General features: G+C 43.1%; 1 protein-coding gene across 1 annotated transcript in view; it reads right to left on the minus strand.

Annotated features, from left to right (window-relative positions):
- The window catches only part of LOC126199387 (dipeptidase 1-like), a 244,345-nt gene that overhangs the window by 18,320 nt on the left and 206,671 nt on the right, over positions 1-19,354 (minus strand). Inside the window, exons 8-9 of the mRNA XM_049936306.1 lie at positions 12,494-12,569; positions 4,160-4,298 (exon numbers count right to left, since the gene is read on the minus strand). Of these exons, the coding sequence (XP_049792263.1) occupies positions 4,160-4,298; positions 12,494-12,569 (215 nt within the window). The remainder of the gene's footprint in view (positions 1-4,159; positions 4,299-12,493; positions 12,570-19,354) is intronic.

A 19,354-nucleotide genomic window follows, 5' to 3' on the forward strand; every position in this document is an offset into this window, starting at 1 on the left:
AGTCTGGAAGCAAAATCCTTATTAACGTCCATAAGACCAATAAGGAAGGAACTATTTTTGTTTAAATGCTTTTTTGGTAAATACAAAGCTTTAAAAGTGCTTAAAGTAATGTCGGAGTAGCGGACCAGTCAAGGAGAAGTTATCGTGCGGTATGTGAAACGATATGAAGCTGACCGGCTACAGTGCGTGCCGGCCAGTGAGCGAAGACAATGTTCGCGCTTTCCGGAAGGGAGGGAGGTTAGCGTGCGCTATTCTTGACCAGTCTAATAATATCTTTAGTAGAGTGAGGACTTAGGTATTAGTGTTACAGTAATTTTGTACAAAAGTTGTAATTTGCATTCGCTGAGAAGTAGAGTGGTTCGGAAAATGATGAGATCAGATGTAAACAACGTTGGCGTATGTTTTCAGAGTTTTAGAGAATATTTTGACTTCGTTCCGATGAGCTGAAATTTCAGTGTGGCATGCTACGCAGCTGTAGTTCTGAAACATCTGATTACTGAATAGTGGCGAACTGTATAGCGGTTCTAGGCGGTACAGTCTGGAACCGCGCGACCGCGACGTTCGCAGGTTCGAATCCTGCCTCGGGCATGGATGTGTGTGATGTCCTTAGGTTAGTTCGGTTTAAGTAGGTCTAAGTTCTAGAAGACTGACGACTTGAGAAGTTAAGTCCCATAATGCTCAGAGCCATTTGAACCATTTGAACTGTGTAGCAATGAGTGAGCATATAAAACTAATAAATACAGTGTGAACTTTCCAGCTGTCTCTTGGCTGTTTGAAGTTGCAATTCTGTGGACAGCGGGTAGCGAGTACTATACCTACGCTTGTTACTGGAGAGAGAATATGCTGTGAGGCTGGCCGGAATAGAACAAACTAAAATATAGTATTCATTTTGACATTAGGAACCTTGTTTTAGGGCGAATAGGATAACAGCACGTGTATTTCAAAAGCGAAATTACAAAACAGAAATATTAGGCAAGAACTTGTTTCATTTATTAGTTTCAGTTAGATACGGCACAATGAAAGCTCTTTCAAGCCATATGGCTGAACGTTTTGTGCGTCCTGAAGATGAATATAGCGCTTCCTGTTTCTGAAACAGCTTTTCCAAGTTGAACCATATTCAACGCCTCTTCAGAGCGAGGAATGCTTCTAAGAAACTCACGAAGATAAGTAAGCCATTACAATCTCCTCACTCCTTATCAGTCCACCTAATTTTCAACATTCGGCTGTAGCACCACATCTCAAATGCTTCAATTCTGTTCTTTTCCGGTTTTATCACAGTCCATGTATCACGACCATACAACGCTGTGCTCCAAACGTACATTCTCAGAAATTTCTTCCTCAAATTAAGGTATGTGTTTGATACTAGTAGACTTCTCTTGGCCATGAGTGCCCTATTTGCCAGTACTAGTCTTCTTTTTATGTCCTCCTTGCTCCGTCAGCCAAACGGGACTCTGTGTGTGTGGACATCTGTTCCCTAGTTGCTCGTGGGACAGCCTAGGAGCCTCTTAATTCTTAAAAAAAAATGATCTCAGTGGATAGGGTGGGCCACTGGTTAAGCACTGATACCCATTCCAGCAAGAGAAGTCGTGAAGGTACCTCTTCTGAGCATACTCCTCAGAAATGGAGAATCAGTTACAGTAACAGGGTATAGGTGTGTCACAATGTTTTTGTGATAGATGAAAGAGCCGAGGGAAACTTTGCTAAGATGTCCCCAGTCTACATCCAGAAAGGTTTAGATTGTATTACAAGTAGTTTGAAGACATTGTAAAGGCTCCATAATGGTACATTGTTGATTGAAACGGCGGGTCAATTACAGTGACTTCTAAAAGCAACTGCATTGGGTGACTACCCTATTGCTGTTGAAGTGCATAAAACTTTAAATTCCAGCCGCGGTGTGGTAACGTGTGAAGTCACATGGATGAGGACATCAGCGTCTTACAACCGGAATGGGCAGACGACAGTGTTATGGAAGTTCAAAATCTGCAGAATGGAGTGAATGGGCAGTTTAAACCAACGCTTATATTCTTTCTGAGTTCCAATACGCAAGACCTGCCCAGGCACATTAAGGCAGGTTACTTACGCTTACTGGTTCGCCCTTTTTTCCAAATCCCATACGATGTTTCAAGTGTCAAAGGTTTAGTCATACAACTGCGGTCAAGTGGCTCATGAACCAGGTGTGGAATGTTCATCTCCATCAGTGTGTGTTAATTGCTCTAATTCACATCCAGTCTGGAGTAGAGTGTCCCTCCTATAAGGAAGAAAAGACAGTTCAGGAACTTACAGTTAGTCGTCGCAGGTCATATGCCGAAGCAAAGAAGCTGTTTAAATCAATGCAGAGTACAATACGTTATCTGAATCACCGTGTACGTTGAAAACTAAAGTCACCGTATTTAGCGTCGCCCTGCAGTTCAGCAAAGCTGCAGACAATCATTGCTAGAAATTCGTGAGATCTGTGTAGTGGATAAGAAGCCTGAACCCAGATTCGTAGACGGGTAGACGTCTCGAGTGCCCCCTCTCGGTCTCCCCCCTCCCCCCCCCCCCCCCCGCTAACCCTCCAGCAGTGACTGAGGTCGCCACACAGTAGACATGGGTAGTTCGCGAACGAACGGGCGCAAAGGAACGGTTCACCAAGATGAACGAAAGGACAGAGGAACGAATTCCAAGGAACTATCGGTTCATAGTTCACTTCGGTCGCGGCGGTCTACTTATAGTTCCGGGGAACGAGGAACGATCGGTTCGTAGTTCACTAGTTCACTTCGGTCGCGGCGGTCACTTCGGCAGTTCTCGTTCCAGCCTCGGTCGCGTGCTCGTCTCGGTCTCCCTCGGCCGCACTCGTCGTTCTTCGCATGACCACCTGTCTCAGTTCCACTGCCGACTGCTCCTAGTTAGTTCAGTATCCAATTGTTCGTTTCGTTCACTGCGATCGTCTATTTTACATGTGTTCCAAACTGTTCTTGCACTTTGTTCTGGCTATTCAGCGTCCACGACCGGTAATCAAAAAGTATTTTATAGTTACGTAAATTACATAAAAATTACGTTGTATATAATAGGTACGTCTTTTCAGGTAACAATAGGGAATATCACCTCACTTCTTTATATCAGCAGAAGAGATACTTATAACAAGGCCATTCTTTTTTTGTTATTCATATATTTTTTGGTTTCATCGACTTGATTTAGCAGCTAACTTTCAATAATTTTTAGTGTAAGAAAACTCGTATAAAACGATTTTCGTGTATCTCTCATATACAAAACATTACATTTAGGAAGGCTCTATTTATTTTTAAGTTGGGTTGTTTCCAATTTGCATTACCTGCTAGTTTGGTTTCTTTGAAAAAAAAAGTGGGTTGTGGATCATTTTGGCTCAGTAGGAAAAGCGGTGCCTCTCCATTTGAAAAGACATAGATTTCCATAAAATCGTATTTACTTATTATCTCAAAAACATTTGTTCAGAAGGAGCTTTCAAACCAAAAACTTTATTACTGCGAACTTAATTATTATTATTATTATTATTATTATTATTATTGCTGCATTAACTTTAATAACAGCCACTAACAGGTTTACACGACTACATGAGCTATAGCCCATGCGCGTCGCGTGAGATTTTCATGTTCTCTTCTCCAGCTCTCTACACATCGTCATCGATTGTATCGCAATTGTTGCTTGCATTAGCTTGTTATTTCTTCACTGCCTAATTATTACATGTTTGTCTGTTTGTTGTATCTGATCGTAAAGGCCAACACATCGCCCGTAATTGGCGAGCAGTCTGTACTCGGGGCCGGTTTTCCGTGCGTCACCCTATATTATTTTCCCTGCGATCAGCCACACAAGGCTACGGTTGGCTAAACGAGAGGTTCTGCAGAATCACAGAAATAGAAGTGTGTAAGAATTCTGTAATGAATAAAAACTCTATACTCTAGGGGGGAGGCAAGTGCCCCCTCTTGGTGCAATCCATCCTTCAGTCACCTACACTACTAGTTTTCAGTTTTTCATGAGAACCATATACCACGCTCAAATGAACGGTGAACGAGTAACAATGAACGATTCACAAAAATGAACGATCAGCAGTGTACTAGTTCCCAAGGATGAACGAGTTTTCCCATCTCTACCAGACAGGGAGCGCAGAGGCCGCCGCTGTCGCCGCTGTCGCCTGGACGCTCACCCGCTCGGCCTCCCGGAAGACCCTGATGAGGTTCCTGCCGGCCAGCTTCTGCAGGTCCCCCTCGGTCCAGCCGCCGCGCGCCATCAGCTCGGCCAGCAGGTGCGGGTAGCGCGATGCGTCCTCCAGGCCCAGCGGCGTGCTGCAACATCGCATGCAACGCTCTCTACTGTCTACTGCCGGTGAAGCCCACACTTCATCTATCATTTAGTGATGCTGATGGCAGCATGGACACAATCGAGTGAGCCAGTTGTTCAAAAGTAATAGACTCATTCGGTTTCACATTAACATATCATTTGAATTATTCATTTATTCCTTTGAGTGAAGCCAGTGTGTGGAAGCAAGCGAATGAAAACGTTCGACGTAGCCCACCACAGTTTTGCTTACTGACTGCATTATTTATCCTTTCATTCTGTCAGTTGAACCATGTACTTGCTCTTTCAACTGAGACGACTGTTTAGTGTTTTGGATGTTTCAGATTAGATTAGATTCAGTTTTCGTTCCACAGACCCAAAAAATTGTATGATTCTCGTGGGTGTGAAACACGTCAGAAAATATAGCATAAAAACATAAAACATTTGAATATAATATACTTCCAGCCATTAAATTTGCTACACCAAGAAGAAATGCGGATGATAAACGGGTATTCATTGGACAAATATATTATACTAGAACTGACATGTGATTACATTTTCACACAATTTGGGTGCACAGATCGTGAGAAATCAGTATCCAGAACAACCACCTCAGGCCGCAATAACGGCCTAGATACGCCTGCGCATTGAGTCAAACAGAGCTTGGGTGGGGTGTACAGGTAGAGCTGTCCATGCAGCTTCAACACGATACCACAGTTCATCAAGAGTAGTGACTGGCGTATTGTGACGAGCCAGTTGCTCGGCAACCATTGACCAGACGTTTTCAATTGGTGAGATATCTGGAGAATGTGCTGGCCAGGGCAGCAGTCGAACATTTTCTGTATCCAGAAAGGCCCGTACAGGACCTGCAACATGCGGTGGTGCGTTATACTGCTGAAATGTAGGGTTTCGCAGGGATCGAATGAATGGTAGAGCCACGGGTCGTAACACATCTGAAATGTAACGTCCACTGTTCAAAGTGCCGCCAATGCAAACAAGAGGTGACCGAGACATGTAACCAGTGGCACCCCATACCATCCGAGCTGACAGTCCGTGCCGCTGCAAACGTCGTCGAACTGATCGTGCAGATGGTTGTTGTCTTGCAAACGTCCCCATCTGTTGACTCAGGGATCGATACTTGGCTGCACCATCCGTTTCAGCCATGCGGATGAGATGCCTTCATCTCGACTGCTAGTGATACGAGGCGGTTGGGATCCAGCACGGCGTTCAGTATTACCCTCCTGAGCCCACCGATTCCATATTCTGCTAACAGTCATTAGATCTAGACCAACGCGAGCAGAAATGTCGCGATACAATAAACCACAATCGCGATAGACTACAATCCGACCTTTATCAAAGTCGGAAACGTGATGGTACGCATTTCTCCTCCTTACACGAGGCATCACAACAACGTTTCACCACACAACGCCGGTCAACTGCTGTTTGTGTATGAGAAATCGGTTGGAAACTTTCCTCATGTCAGCACGTTGTAGGTGTCGCCACCGGCGCCAACCTTGTGTGAATGCTCTGAAAAGCTTATCATTTTCATATCACAGCATCTTCTTCCTGTCGGTTAAATTTCGCGTCTGTAGCACGTCATCTTCGTGGTGTAGCAATTTGAATGGCCAGTAGTGTACATATTATCGTGATCATTTGTCAAGTGATTGTCGAAATAGATGAATACAACACGGTAAACTGGAACAGATAATATTTACAGAATTAACACGCAGTCAGAATGAAGCACTGTTATGCACTATTAATAAATTTAACATACACAAAATAGCTAATCTTCACTGTTGTGACCAAGTGCTGCCAAAACTTAAATCTAACAGATTATTATTACTTAAGCTGGCTTAACAGTCTCTGTTAAGATATTCATCTATGGAGTAGAAGTAGTTGGCTATCAAAAAGTCTTTCAAACTCTGTTTAAACCGCGCTTTATCGGAAACCAAGTTTTTAATGGTTGCTGGCAATTTATTGAAAATGTGTGTTCCTGAATATTGGACCCCTTTTTGGACAAAGGTAATTGATTTTAAGTCTTTATGTAAATTGTTCTTATTACTACTTTTGATACTATGTATAGAGTTATTGGTTGGGAACTGAGATGTATTACTTGCAACAAATTTCATAAAGGAATAAATATACTGAGAAGCTGTGGTTGAAATACAGGTTTCTACATGATGTTCTTGAATTTACACCACAAATGATTCTTATCACACGCTTTTGCACATTAAAAATTTTTGCTCGGTTTGATGAGTTGCCCCAGAATATGATCCCATATGACACAATAGAATGAAAGTAAGCAAAGTATACAAGTTTTTCTATATTTATATCTCCTACAGCTGACATTATACTCATGGCAAATACAGACTTGTTTATGCGCTTAATCAATTCTGTGGTATGCCCTTCTCAACTGAATGCATTATCGAGTTGTAATCCCAGAAATTTAACACTGTCAATTTAACACTGTCAGCCTCTTCCATCTGCATGTCTTCATATGTTATACACATGCTGGAAGGGTCTCTTACAGGTTCTGAACTGCATGTAGTGGGTCTTCCCAAAGTTTAATGACAGTGAATTAGCTTTAAATCACTTATTAATTTCAGTGAAAATATGATTAGCAGCTGTTTCTAAATCTGTACTTGACTTGCTACTTATTGCAATGTTTGTATCATCTACAAACAAAAGAAACTTAGCATCTGTCAATGTAATAGGTGAGAGGTCATTAACGCACACAAGAAATAGCAATGGACCCAAGATGGAACATTGAGGAACACCACATGTAATTAATGACCAGTCAGATGAAGTCTGACTGCTTACTGCGCAGGTATTTCACAATGACACACTTTGTTTCCTGTTATATAGGTAAGACTCAAACCATTTTGCAGCATTTCTTGTGACACCATAACATTCTAATTTACTTAAGAGAATGCTGTGGTTGACACAGTCAAAGGCTTTTGAAAGGCCACGGAAAATGCCAGCTCCCTCTAATTTCTTATCTAATGAATTAAGTACCTTCTCATTGTAAGTGTAAATAGCTTTCTATATATCAGAACCCTCAGCTACCCTTCATCTTCCTGAATAAAACCAGACTGCATTACTTTCGTTAGTTGAAGTAAAACACAAGTACACTCCTGGAAATTGAAATAAGAACACCGTGAATTCATTGTCCCAGGAAGGGGAAACTTTATTGACACATTCCTGGGGTCAGATACATCACATGATCACACTGACAGAACCACAGGTACATAGACACAGGCAACAGAGCATGCACAATGTCGGCACTAGTACAGTGTATATCCACCTTTCGCAGCAATGCAGGCTGCTATTCTCCCATGGAGACGATCGTAGAGATGCTGGATGTAGTCCTGTGGAACGGCTTGCCATGCCATTTCCACCTGGCGCCTCAGTTGGACCAGCGTTCGTGCTGGACGTGCAGACCGCGTGAGACGACGCTTCATCCAGTCCCAAACATGCTCAATGGGGGACAGATCCGGAGATCTTGCTGGCCAAGGTAGCTGACTTACACCTTCTAGAGCACGTTGGGTGGCACGGGATACATGCGGACGTGCATTGTCCTGTTGGAACAGCAAGTTCCTTTGCCGGTCTAGGAATGGTAGAAGGATGGGTTCGATGACGGTTTGGATGTACCGTGCACTATTCAGTGTCCCCTCGACGATCACCAGTGGTGTACGGCCAGTGTAGGAGATCGCTCCCCACACCATGATGCCGGGTGTTGGCCCTGTGTGCCTCGGTCGTATGCAGTCCTGATTGTGGCGCTCACCTGCACGGCGCCAAACAGGCATACGACCATCATTGGCACCAAGGCAGAAGCGACTCTCATCGCTGAAGACGACACGTCTCCATTCGTCCCTCCATTCACGCCTGTCGCGACACCACTGGAGGCGGGCTGCACGATGTTGGGGCGTGAGCGGAAGACGGCCTAACGGTGTGTGGGACCGTAGCCCAGCTTCATGGACACGGTTGCGAATGGTCCTCGCCGATACCCCAGGAGCAACAGTGTCCCTAATTTGCTGGGAAGTGGCGGTGCGGTCCCCTACGGCACTGCGTAGGATCCTACGGTCTTGGCGTGCATCCGTGCGTCGCTGCGGTCCGGTCCCAGGTCGACGGGCACGTGCACCTTCCGCCGACCACTGGCGACAACATCGATGTACTGTGGAGACCTCACGCCCCACGTGTTGAGCAATTCGGCGGTACGTCCACCCGGCCTCCCGCATGCCCACTATACGCCCTCGCTCAAAGTCCGTCAACTGCACATACGGTTCACGTCCACGCTGTCGCGGCATGCTACCAGTGTTAAAGACTGCGATGGAGCTCCGTATGCCACGGCAAACTGGGTGACACTGACGGCGGCGGTGCACAAATGCTGCGCAGCTAGCGCCATTCGACAGCCAACACCGCGGTTCCTGGTGTGTCCGCTGTGCCGTGCATGTGATCATTGCTTGTACAGCCCTCTCGCAGTGTCCGGAGCAAGTATGGTGGGTCTGACACACCGGTGTCAATGTGTTCTTTTTTCCATTTCCAGGAGTGTATATAACCAGCGTAAACATATCTTCAGAAGGTAACACCACCCCCAGAGACATATGTAGACATCTCAGAGAATAAGCCAAAGTTAAAATATATATTTCAGGCAGAACATTATGACCACCGACCTGGGACATCCATCCAAGCGACAGCACTGTCACCTGGAGAAGAATGGCTGCTAGTCAGACAAACGCGGGGTGCATACAGAACAAGTGATCGTGCTGTCAGTGTGTACACTGGGCGAGGCACGTGCGATTGAACTCATTTTGACCGAGGGCAGATTCTGATGGACCGGAGGCTCGACACGAGCATTTCGGAAACTGCACGGCTTGTTGTGTGTTCGAGGAGTGCTGTGGTGAGTGTCTTCAACATGTGGCGAAACCAAGGTGAAACCAAGTCCAGACGTCGTGGGGATGGGTGGCCACCCCTCATTACACATCTCCGACATCGTAGGCTGGGCAGATACGGGACAGGGCGAACTGTGGCGAAACTAACATCACACGTTGATGCTGGGCACTGAACACTCCTAACTATGGGCTTCCGCAGCCGACGACCCATGCATGTGGCGATGTTGACACCAACATATGAAGTGCATAGCCCCGTCGGAGGTTCGAGTTCTCCCTCGGGCATGAGTATGTGTAGTTTAAGTTAGATTAAGTAATGTGTAAGCTTGGGGACCAGTGACCTCAGCAATTTGGTCCCATAAGTCCTTACCACAAATTTCCATTTTGAAGTGCAAATGGGGAAGTAAACTGAGATTAGCTACTTTGGTAAAGGGCAGATTATTATTACGCAGAGCCTGTGAACCAGTATCTCGAAAACGGCGAATCTGATCGAATGTTCACGTGCTACTGTCGTGATACAACTACAGAAAGAGATGGAAGGACAGTGAAATTGCCACTAAGTGCTAAATGGTTGGACGTCTAGGACTGTTTACAGAACGTGGCATTCGGAAGCTGGTCTGCTCTGTAAGGTAGGACAGATGGTGATCTGTGACATCTCTGTCGAAGGAGCACAATGCTGATGCACGCTCAAGTGTTTCGGAACACTCTGTTCATCGTACACCACGCCAACCTGTTCACATGTTGACCCAACGACATCGTCAGTTACGATTTCAGTTGGAATGGGACCATCGGTATTCGACCGTCGATCAATGGAAACGTGCCGAATCATCGAACGTCTCAACGACCGCCATCATTGAGGCGAACGGCGGCTCGAAACGTGCAGCGCACCACGGACGCAGGCTGGTGGGAGCAGTATTATGCTATGGGAGACGTTCTCCTGCGCTTGCATAGTACCTGTCGTACTAATCGAAGACACGCCGACAGCTGCGAACCACCTGCACCCCTTGATGGCTTCACGCTTGATGACTTCCCGACGGTGATGTCACTTTTCAGCAGTATAATTGTCCCTGTCTCGGAGCCAGAACCGTGCTACAGTAGTTTCAGGAGCATTATAGTAAGCACACGTTGATGTCTAGGCGGACAAATTCGCCTGATGTGAATCCTATGGACTCTATCTGGGTCGCTATCGGCCGCCATCACCAACTACGCAAATCAACGGCCTGTTATCTACGCGAATTACGTGACCTGTGCGCAGACATCTAATGGCACATACCTCCACAAAACTACTAACAAACTGCCGGATCCCTGATACACAGTGTCAGTGATGTAATTCGCTCCAAAGAGGCACAAAAAAGCTATTAAGCGGGTGCTCATAATGTTTTGGCTCATCAGTGTAAATGATTAGAGCTGCAGTTCTGTGTTACAGGTAGAACGGCTACAAGAGTGCATTGGCGTGGTCCGTGTCTAAGGTTGTCACCAGACCTTCTGTCCACCCCGATAGCTTAGCGGTCAGCCTGACGGATTGCCGTCCTACGGGCCCGGGTTCGATTCCCGGTTGGGTCGGGGATTCTCTCCGCTCAGGGACTGGGTCTTGTCTTCATTATCATTTCATCCCCATCCGGCTCGCAGGTCGCCCAATGTGGCGTTGAATGCAATAAGACCTGCACCAAGGCGGCCGTACTTGCCCCGTAAGGGGCCTCCCGGCCAATGACACCAAACGCTCATTTCCATTTACCAGACCTTCTAGGGCATATAAGGGAAGCGAAAAGCTTCAGATGCCGGGTGATCACTGTGAAGGACGCGGAGAGGCCTCATACTCACTCGAGACTGAATTTCAGCTCTCGACAGAGCTCGAAAGGGGGCTCATTCTGGGTCTATCTGGTCAGCTGGTCTAATCCTGCAGTATTCAGGTTTGTGGGACATTCGAACGTAACAGTGGACTGTTGACGGACTGCGTGGGAACACGAGGGCAGGCATACTTGTCGTGGAGCTTCGGGTCAACCACATCTGACCAGAAGTACGACAGCATCGCCATAATGCCCGCCAAGTACATCGAAACCCCTAGACATCTTCACCTGCCATCGCAGAGCAAATAATGGGCTTCCTGCTTCGTCCCGCACCATAGTGCGGAAACTAGAAGCAGTCTTACTAGGGAATTACCGTCCATACGTAGGCTGCCGTATCAAAATAGCAAAACTGACTGCTTTTGAGTGCTGCCATGAATAGGACACATGGAATGCTGATGAAGAGCATCGCATTTTGTTCAGCGATGAATTATGGTTCTCCGATATCCCAGACAACAAACTTCAGCGAGAATGACGGCGACCTGGGGATACGACCCATCCTGGCATAGTTTTGGGGGGTTTAAAGCGATGATGCTTCTGGCGGCATGGTGTGCGGAGCCATCAGGTAAAACATTCGGTCACGGCTGGTAGATACTGAAGGAAGTCTAACGGCACAGCACCACATCGAGGACATTCTGCGTTCTCATGTGTTACCCCTCAAGTAATTTTTCAGTGACATAGTACTTGTTCACACGTGTGTCTGCGTGATGCTTTGGTACTCTGGTGACCAACATGATCGCCAGTTGGCCCCGACAGAACATGTGTGAGAGCAGTTCGGAAGTCAACTCCAGCACAGTACGAGAATACAGTCCGCTCCCGGTAGCTGAGTAGTCAGCGCGAAAGAATGTCAATCCCAAGGGCCCGGTTCGATTCCCGCCTGGGTAGGAGATTTTTCTATTTTCTCCCCTCAGGGACTGGGTATTGTGTTGTCGTAATCATCATCATTTAATTCCTATCGACGCGCAAGTCACCGACATGGCATCAAATCGAAAGATTTGCACCCGGCAAACGGTCTACCCGACTGGAAGACCTAGTCAAACGACCACTACTATTACCAGAATATAGAATATCAACGATCACCTACAAATGTTGTTGGTCAGCTTGCATCTGGAGAGAATTCAATGGCTGTATGATCCCATCCCCCACCGCATAAGTGCATGCATCCAGGACAGAGGGGGTGCAACGTCATACTAATAAGTGGGCTCTTGCTGCCAAGTTCTTTCTAAATTAGACCTGACTCCGCAGCCACTGAAACAACGGCACACACCGTCTCTCAGCCCGTGAAGTGACATCTAGTTTCCTCATACCCTTGTGAGTGTTTCATATTTGTTGTCAGACAGAGAATAATACATAGCATTATAACCCAGTAGTAAGTCATTGTGCAATTAGTTGTAATGAGATTCCTCGATTTATAACCTTAAGTATTGGTGCAACTGGAAGTAACTTGGTTTAAAAGAAGCGTGAACTCACATGTTGATTCCATCGTAGCCAGCTCCGAGGCCCACGTGGTCGATCCCCGCCACCGACCGAATGTGCTCGATGTGCGCTGTGGACACGACAGGTATACAACAAATTGTGACGAATTCTGTAGCACTACCGTAGGTTGGGCAAACTGCTTGTAAAAAGACAGCAAGTTAGTCCTCAATAAATGGAAAAGGAAGTTATTTGCGTGCCCAACAACTTGCTCGTTGGCGAATAAATACATATGAAGGGGTGAGAACGATATAGCCCAAAGCCACACTTTTCTCAAAACACGTTTTTTGTGTTAGTTCAACTTCTACTCAACAGAGGAAGCTACTGCGTAAATATTTGAACTTTCCCTCACTAGATGGCCGAGCAGTTCACACTTGTTGTTGTCATACTGCGAGGAAGTAGTCTTTTTCGCGTCTGAAACAACCCAAAGCCACAGTACAATGGCGCTTCCAAAGAAGAGGCTACTTCCATGCATAAGCTAAAAAGCAGATTCAGATACAGAAATGGATAGTTCTGAAGACGACTTTTCGTCCAGTGGCAGCAGTTGTTGTCCCTCTGACGAATTTTCATCTGGAAATGACATGGTAAGTCTACATTACTTACTTTTTTAAACATTTAAAACATTCAGGCTTAAGTCTGTATCACAGTGAAATATTATTGCCAAATTATAACTGTTATATACTCGCTAATTAAAATATGACATGTGAATCATGAACTAATTTTAGTTCTCCTATTAATTACTGCGTTATTGGTAATAATTTAAATATTATAAGCCTATTTCTATAATGTATTAACGTTTGGTATTTGTGTCATAGTGGCTTTGGTCTTTCTCATTCTGAATACTTTATTTGGCTTAGGACGCTGATGAATGTGAAAGGTCTCCTGAAGTATCACCTGTTAAACAAGCTAAAGGCAGAAAAAATAGGAGAAATATGAGCAATTGGAAAAGGGAAAAATGTAAACGCCGTAGAAATTATGGCAGAGAGTACATATCTGATAAAACAGGACAAATTGTTGGTGCTAAAATTCTTGGTCCTGGATGTAAATGTAAAAACAAGTGTTGTAGCAAAATTCATGAATTTTTAGAGCAGAGATTCAATTCTTTTTGGGATATGGGTGATTTCAATTACCAAAATAATTACCTTCTGAACACTATGAAGATGCAACAAGTGCAAAGGAGGTAACTATGATTAATGATAACCTGAAATTGATTTGTATATCATGTACTTTTTATAAGTAAAATATTATTATTTTGAATGATATATTTCACTTTTTAAGATACCCAAAGAAAAGTAAAATCACAATTTCAGTGCGAATGGTCACTTTTTCGTACCAGTGTAAGGTTAATGGCTGTAATATTTTGGTATGCAGAGAAGCATTTTTAAGTGTGCATGGGCTTCTGAATAATCTTAAGAACTTACAAAAATACTTGCATGATGGACACTTGGTTTCCACATGTTGGACACACATGACTGCCCTGTGACCGAGATTTCGGTCGAATTAAGAAGCACGTTAAGAACATAAATCCCACTGTGTACACCCCTCATGATTGGGTTACAGTCATTAAAGAACCGTGCAAGAATAAGCAATTTTCAGTCGTTAAAATGAAGCAAACAGACTTTAGAGATCTGACACCCCTGCAGATAAATATTGCAAAAAGGACAAACATGATGATGGATCTCAGTTCCGATTTCCTGAAGCGACAGCTTTTCGTTTTGATGAAGGAATGCAATCACATGTAAAAGTGAAGTATCAGTACACTGAATTTGAAGAATTCCGAACTGTAAATATCACTAAAAAGGGACGAGCACATCAGGAGAGTAATCCATTCCAGCTCTCAAGGAAATACTTAAAGTCCATTCCAATTTGTGACAAAAAACTCAAAGATGTTATGTCATTAATGCGATACATACCAGATGTTTCGAAGGGATACTTCCACAGTCTGAGTGAATCAAAGGAACAAAGTGATGAAAATGAAACACAGGTGACAGATATTGGATATATTGTGTGAAAGACTGTAGTGACTATCATTGTAAGTTATGTTGTATATTGATGTACAAATTTTTGTAAACCTTGTGTAAAGTTAGTATGAGACAGGCCATAGCCCAATGTTATCTCCCCCAGGGATAAAATATTTTTTTATTAATAATGTTTAACTTTGTTCACAATATAACTATGCAAACATGTATATCAACACATTGTTTTGTCAAAAAACCCGAAGAGTTGAAATATGATTTAAGGATTTAATAGAAGTTTTAAAATGCTCCCCTGAAAAATTTACATTTTGTGGATTTGGATTATGTCATTCTCACCCCTTCATATGCTTATTACATTTATTTTTATTAGACAATGACACGTGAGAGTTTTATAGTGATACAGCACCGTGATGTGTGCACTGTGAATAATACCACAGAATACGACAATGTGAAACTGTAACGAAATTAATATTCAGATCGTAGAAGGAGCACTGTTTTCAGGTTGGCTGCAGGCTTCGGAGAGATAATTGTAAAAGACGCAACCTACGAACTGAACCTACGAACTGAAAACCTGCTTATGTAAAATAATGAAATTTAAGTTCCGTGGTTGTTTATTGCTGACGGCCTTTCTGCTTCCCAAACGTGATGTAGCACTATATTTTATTTAAAAAATTAAAAATAAAATGCTTATTAGCGTCAACATCAGCGGACATGTTAATACGGCGTAATTAATAACCGCGACACTTATACGTAATTCATTCCCGAATGGATGTTTGCCGCTCATGATCTGTTTTCAGAGGAAATAGTTGCCTGCAGGGAAGCACTTAACACCATCATCGAAGTTGTGATGACGAATCCTGTAATGCATTCTGTGCTCTAATTAGTGCCATACTGCAGGAACATATGTGGTATATGATGGCAGGTAGCGCATCTGAGAACTATCAGCATGTGTGATGCAATACTAGAACAAGAGACTATGGTTTGGTAAAACAAATATACTGCTGGCTCATAACCAATTGAAACGATAGCTTTTATTTAGAAGCAGTTTAATCTGAGACTTCTGTAAGATGATCAGTTTTATTACTACAATTTAATCGTGTTTTAAGTAATGTAATTATTGTTATATTTGTTTTACCTAACCATAGTCTCTTGTTCTAGTACTGCATCACACATACTGCTGGTTCTCGTTTATGTGATTGCATTAGCAGTTGTACTGTTTACTTTTGTTTACAGTATGTAAACCAGAGAGAAGACAGCAAATAAATAAAATAAAAGAAATTCTCTTCAACTTTCGGAGACCACAATTGCTACGAAGGGGTCGCTGCCCTTATTTGACCATACTCTTCGTAACTGTCGTCTTACCAGGACTAACGTACGTCGTCCTACCTTACCTATTGTTGCTTGCCACCCATCATACATGTTTTGAAACTGAATATGCGATCGAACGCGGAACCTTGAATTTCGCCGGTAATGTTCCTGCCGACTGAGCTATCCAAACACAATTCACCATCTACATCTACATCTACATGGATACTCTACAAATCACACTTAATAGCCTGGCAGATGTTACATCAAACCACCTTCACAATAACTCTCTATTATTCCGCTGCCGAACAGCGCGCGGGGAAAAACGAACAACTATTTCTTTCCGTGCGAGCTCTGATTTTCCTAATTTTATTATGAAGAGTGTTTCTCCCTCTGTATGTGGCGTCAACAAAATATTTTCGCATTCGGAGGAGAAATTTCGTGAGAAGAATCCGCCGCAACGGAAAACGCCTTTGTGTTAATGGTGTCCACTCTAAATTCCGTGTCATGTCCGTGACACTCCCTCCCTATTTCGCGATAATACAAAACGTGCTGCTCTTCTTTGAACTTTCTCAAGTACTCCATTAAACTTATCTGGTAAGGATCCCAGATTGTGCGTAGTACTCCAAAAGAGGACGGACAATCGTAGTGTAGGCAGTTTCTTTAGTAGATCTGTTACATTTTCTAAGAATTCTGCCAATAAAACAGTCTTTGGATTGCTTTACCCACAACATTTCCTAAGTGCTCTTTCTGATTTAAATTGTCCGTAATTGTAATTCCTAGGTATTTAATTGAATTTAAGGCCTTTAGATTAGATTGATGTACAGTGTAACCGTAGTTTAATGGATTGCTTTTAGTACTCGTTTGGATGACCTCACATTTCCTCTTTCCTACTTTTCCCCTCTATAACTTTTGGGACTAGCACACCTGGAACAAAGGATGTAGTGGAGAAAAACGATAGTCACGAACTGGGTATTTCTGGTCCCGGAAGGTATGCAGATGAGGTTTTGTGAAGTTTGGAAAGTAGCAGAGAGGTGTTGGTAGGATTAAAGATGTGAGGGTGAGTTGCAAATCGTCCCTGGACTTCTCAGTTGGTAAGAACACTGCAAGCGACAAACAAGATTTAGTGTTCGAGGCCCAGACGACACACTGTTTGAATTTCTCGAGAAATTTCAGAACAGGACAAATTCTGCTGTAGGGTAAAATAGTTATCCTTGCATATTACGTTTTGCCACCGTCCTACGCACTTGCTACACCTAACCGCACTGCAAACATTTGCACTCAAAGGAAGTAAGGGATTTCTCCTATTTCTCCCTCACTTTCCGTATTTTACGGACTATAAGACGCTACGAACTATAAAATGCACCTTACCTTTCAAGCAGTTTTTTTAAAAATAAATTTTTACCATTATTATTATGATACTAAAATCGAACTGACCTTTAAAATCTCTGAAATTCGTCATCAGAAGTTTCTTCTTCTTCTTCTTCCTCTTCGTCGTCATCGTTGTCCTCTTCGTATGTAATATAGTCTTCACTGCCATCGAGAGTGTTACAAATCCAGCACATCTTGAAAGATTTGACAATAATGTCTCCTGTCACTTTAAATCACGACTGGTTTATTCACTGACACACTTGTTCGACTGCAGGTCGTTTTAAAGTTCCCTTCGGTATGAATTCATGTTAGGTTTCATTCATCATCCATTTCTTCCATTTCTCTCTCATATACACTTTATACGGTTTATTTATCGACATATCAGTAGGTTGCTATTGTGAAGTAAATCTTCCAGGAATAACAGTAAGCTCTGTATTTCTCCGTCTCAATTTCTCTTTCACAGAATTTTTCAAATGATTACTAAACTGATCTACCACAAGAACAGCTTCAATAAAGCTCCTTTCCTTCTCTCCCACTTTCTGTTAATCCATAATTTCATACCAGTCTCGTCCATCCAACCCTTGTCATGTACATTAACAACATCATCTGGCCATGTTTCAGAAGATTTTGGCATTGTTTTGCTCTTGAAAATGATCGTCGGATTGAGTTTAATACCGTCTGCACAACATGAAAGGATATGAGTGTAGTGCATTCATTCATGTCCACTAGTTTTTATTGCTACACTTGTAGCACCTTTCATGGCAATACCTCTGTTACTAGGCACATCAAATGTCAGAGGAGTTTCGTCCATATTCACTATCTGACATAGTTCTCTCAGTGTTGAATAGTGAAGCGATGGAAAGATAATAGTTTCTCTTCATACTTTTGCGGCATTTTCTGAGACATTTTGTTTCTGGTTCGCATGATAAGTCCACGAAACTTCATAAGCCTGTAGCACCAAACAGCTATAACCTTAAAGTCTGTTAAGTTCCACTACAGCGCTAGCTTACGAGCGTGTATTTGAATCACTTTTATATTAATTGTAATGTCCTTTTGACAGTAGCCCTAAATGCATTTCAACACATCTTCTGGTTTTGGCCATTTTGCATTCAGTCCTCTATTTGCACATTTAGTCTACCTCTTCTTTCATTTCTTTTTTACTAGCCTGCCAGTCGATAATGGTTTTTTCTGTTGGTGGAGGCTGAAATGCCGCTAATTGCTATTACTTTCAATTTGTAGCCCGCATATGAATACCTTTAATTTTTTTCAATACGAAACTAGCTAACAAAAATATACTGCTGTTACCGATAGTACAATCACATTCAGCTCAAGTTCACTGGCACCGCAGATTGCAGTGACGCACCAAAGGCTAGACGGTGTTGTACGTTTGTGATGGCGGGCTGGAAGGTAGACAGTATTGGCAAGCTTGTGAATCTCCGCAACTCATGCTCGTCGCATCACTGCACTCATACTGCCGATTGAATCCAATGTTTGCGAAATAGAGATAGGTTCCTCGCGGCATCGAATATATGACCTTTTATAAAGACTGGAGTGATTTTAAATCAAACACTGGACTTTTTATATTAATTTGGAGTATAAGACGCACCTGTAAGACAAGGTTTACGTAGAAAAACGTGGGTCCTATAGTCCGTAAAATACTGAATTACCAAACCGGTCTCGAGAACCCGATATCAGTTGCAAGATGACCATTTAATGGCTTCCGGAGAAAAAGAGGTCAATATTTCAAGTAATTATTGACTGAATTTAAATTTTTCAGTTTTGTAATAATCTATTCATTAAGGGGTGTAATTTTAGCTAAAAGTTGAACACAATAAGTATTATAGTTAGAACTTGTGTTTCTCTTGAAGAAGCATAAGTGACAGCGGACTATACCTCGAGTATATTCATCCAGTATTTGAGGATGAGAGTACTTAACGACTCGCAACAGACTTGAAACATATTTCCAAACCTTTACGAAACGTTTTCTTTCTGACACCCTCCACAAATTTTGGAGGGGTTAAGTTATAGATTACTACCTTTTCACTCTTCATGCAGTCAGACTTCGGCAATTTCTTACTTGTTTACTACCGACTCTATTCGGAACTTAAGTGATAGAAAGTATCCACATACACCACTCAATGTAACTGCACAATTGTATCACTGCATGACACATGTTGCAGGACGTATGACGTCGTAAACATTTAGA

Source organism: Schistocerca nitens, chromosome 8 (genome assembly GCF_023898315.1).
Source record: "Schistocerca nitens isolate TAMUIC-IGC-003100 chromosome 8, iqSchNite1.1, whole genome shotgun sequence".
Taxonomy (NCBI): Eukaryota; Metazoa; Arthropoda; class Insecta; order Orthoptera; family Acrididae; genus Schistocerca; species Schistocerca nitens.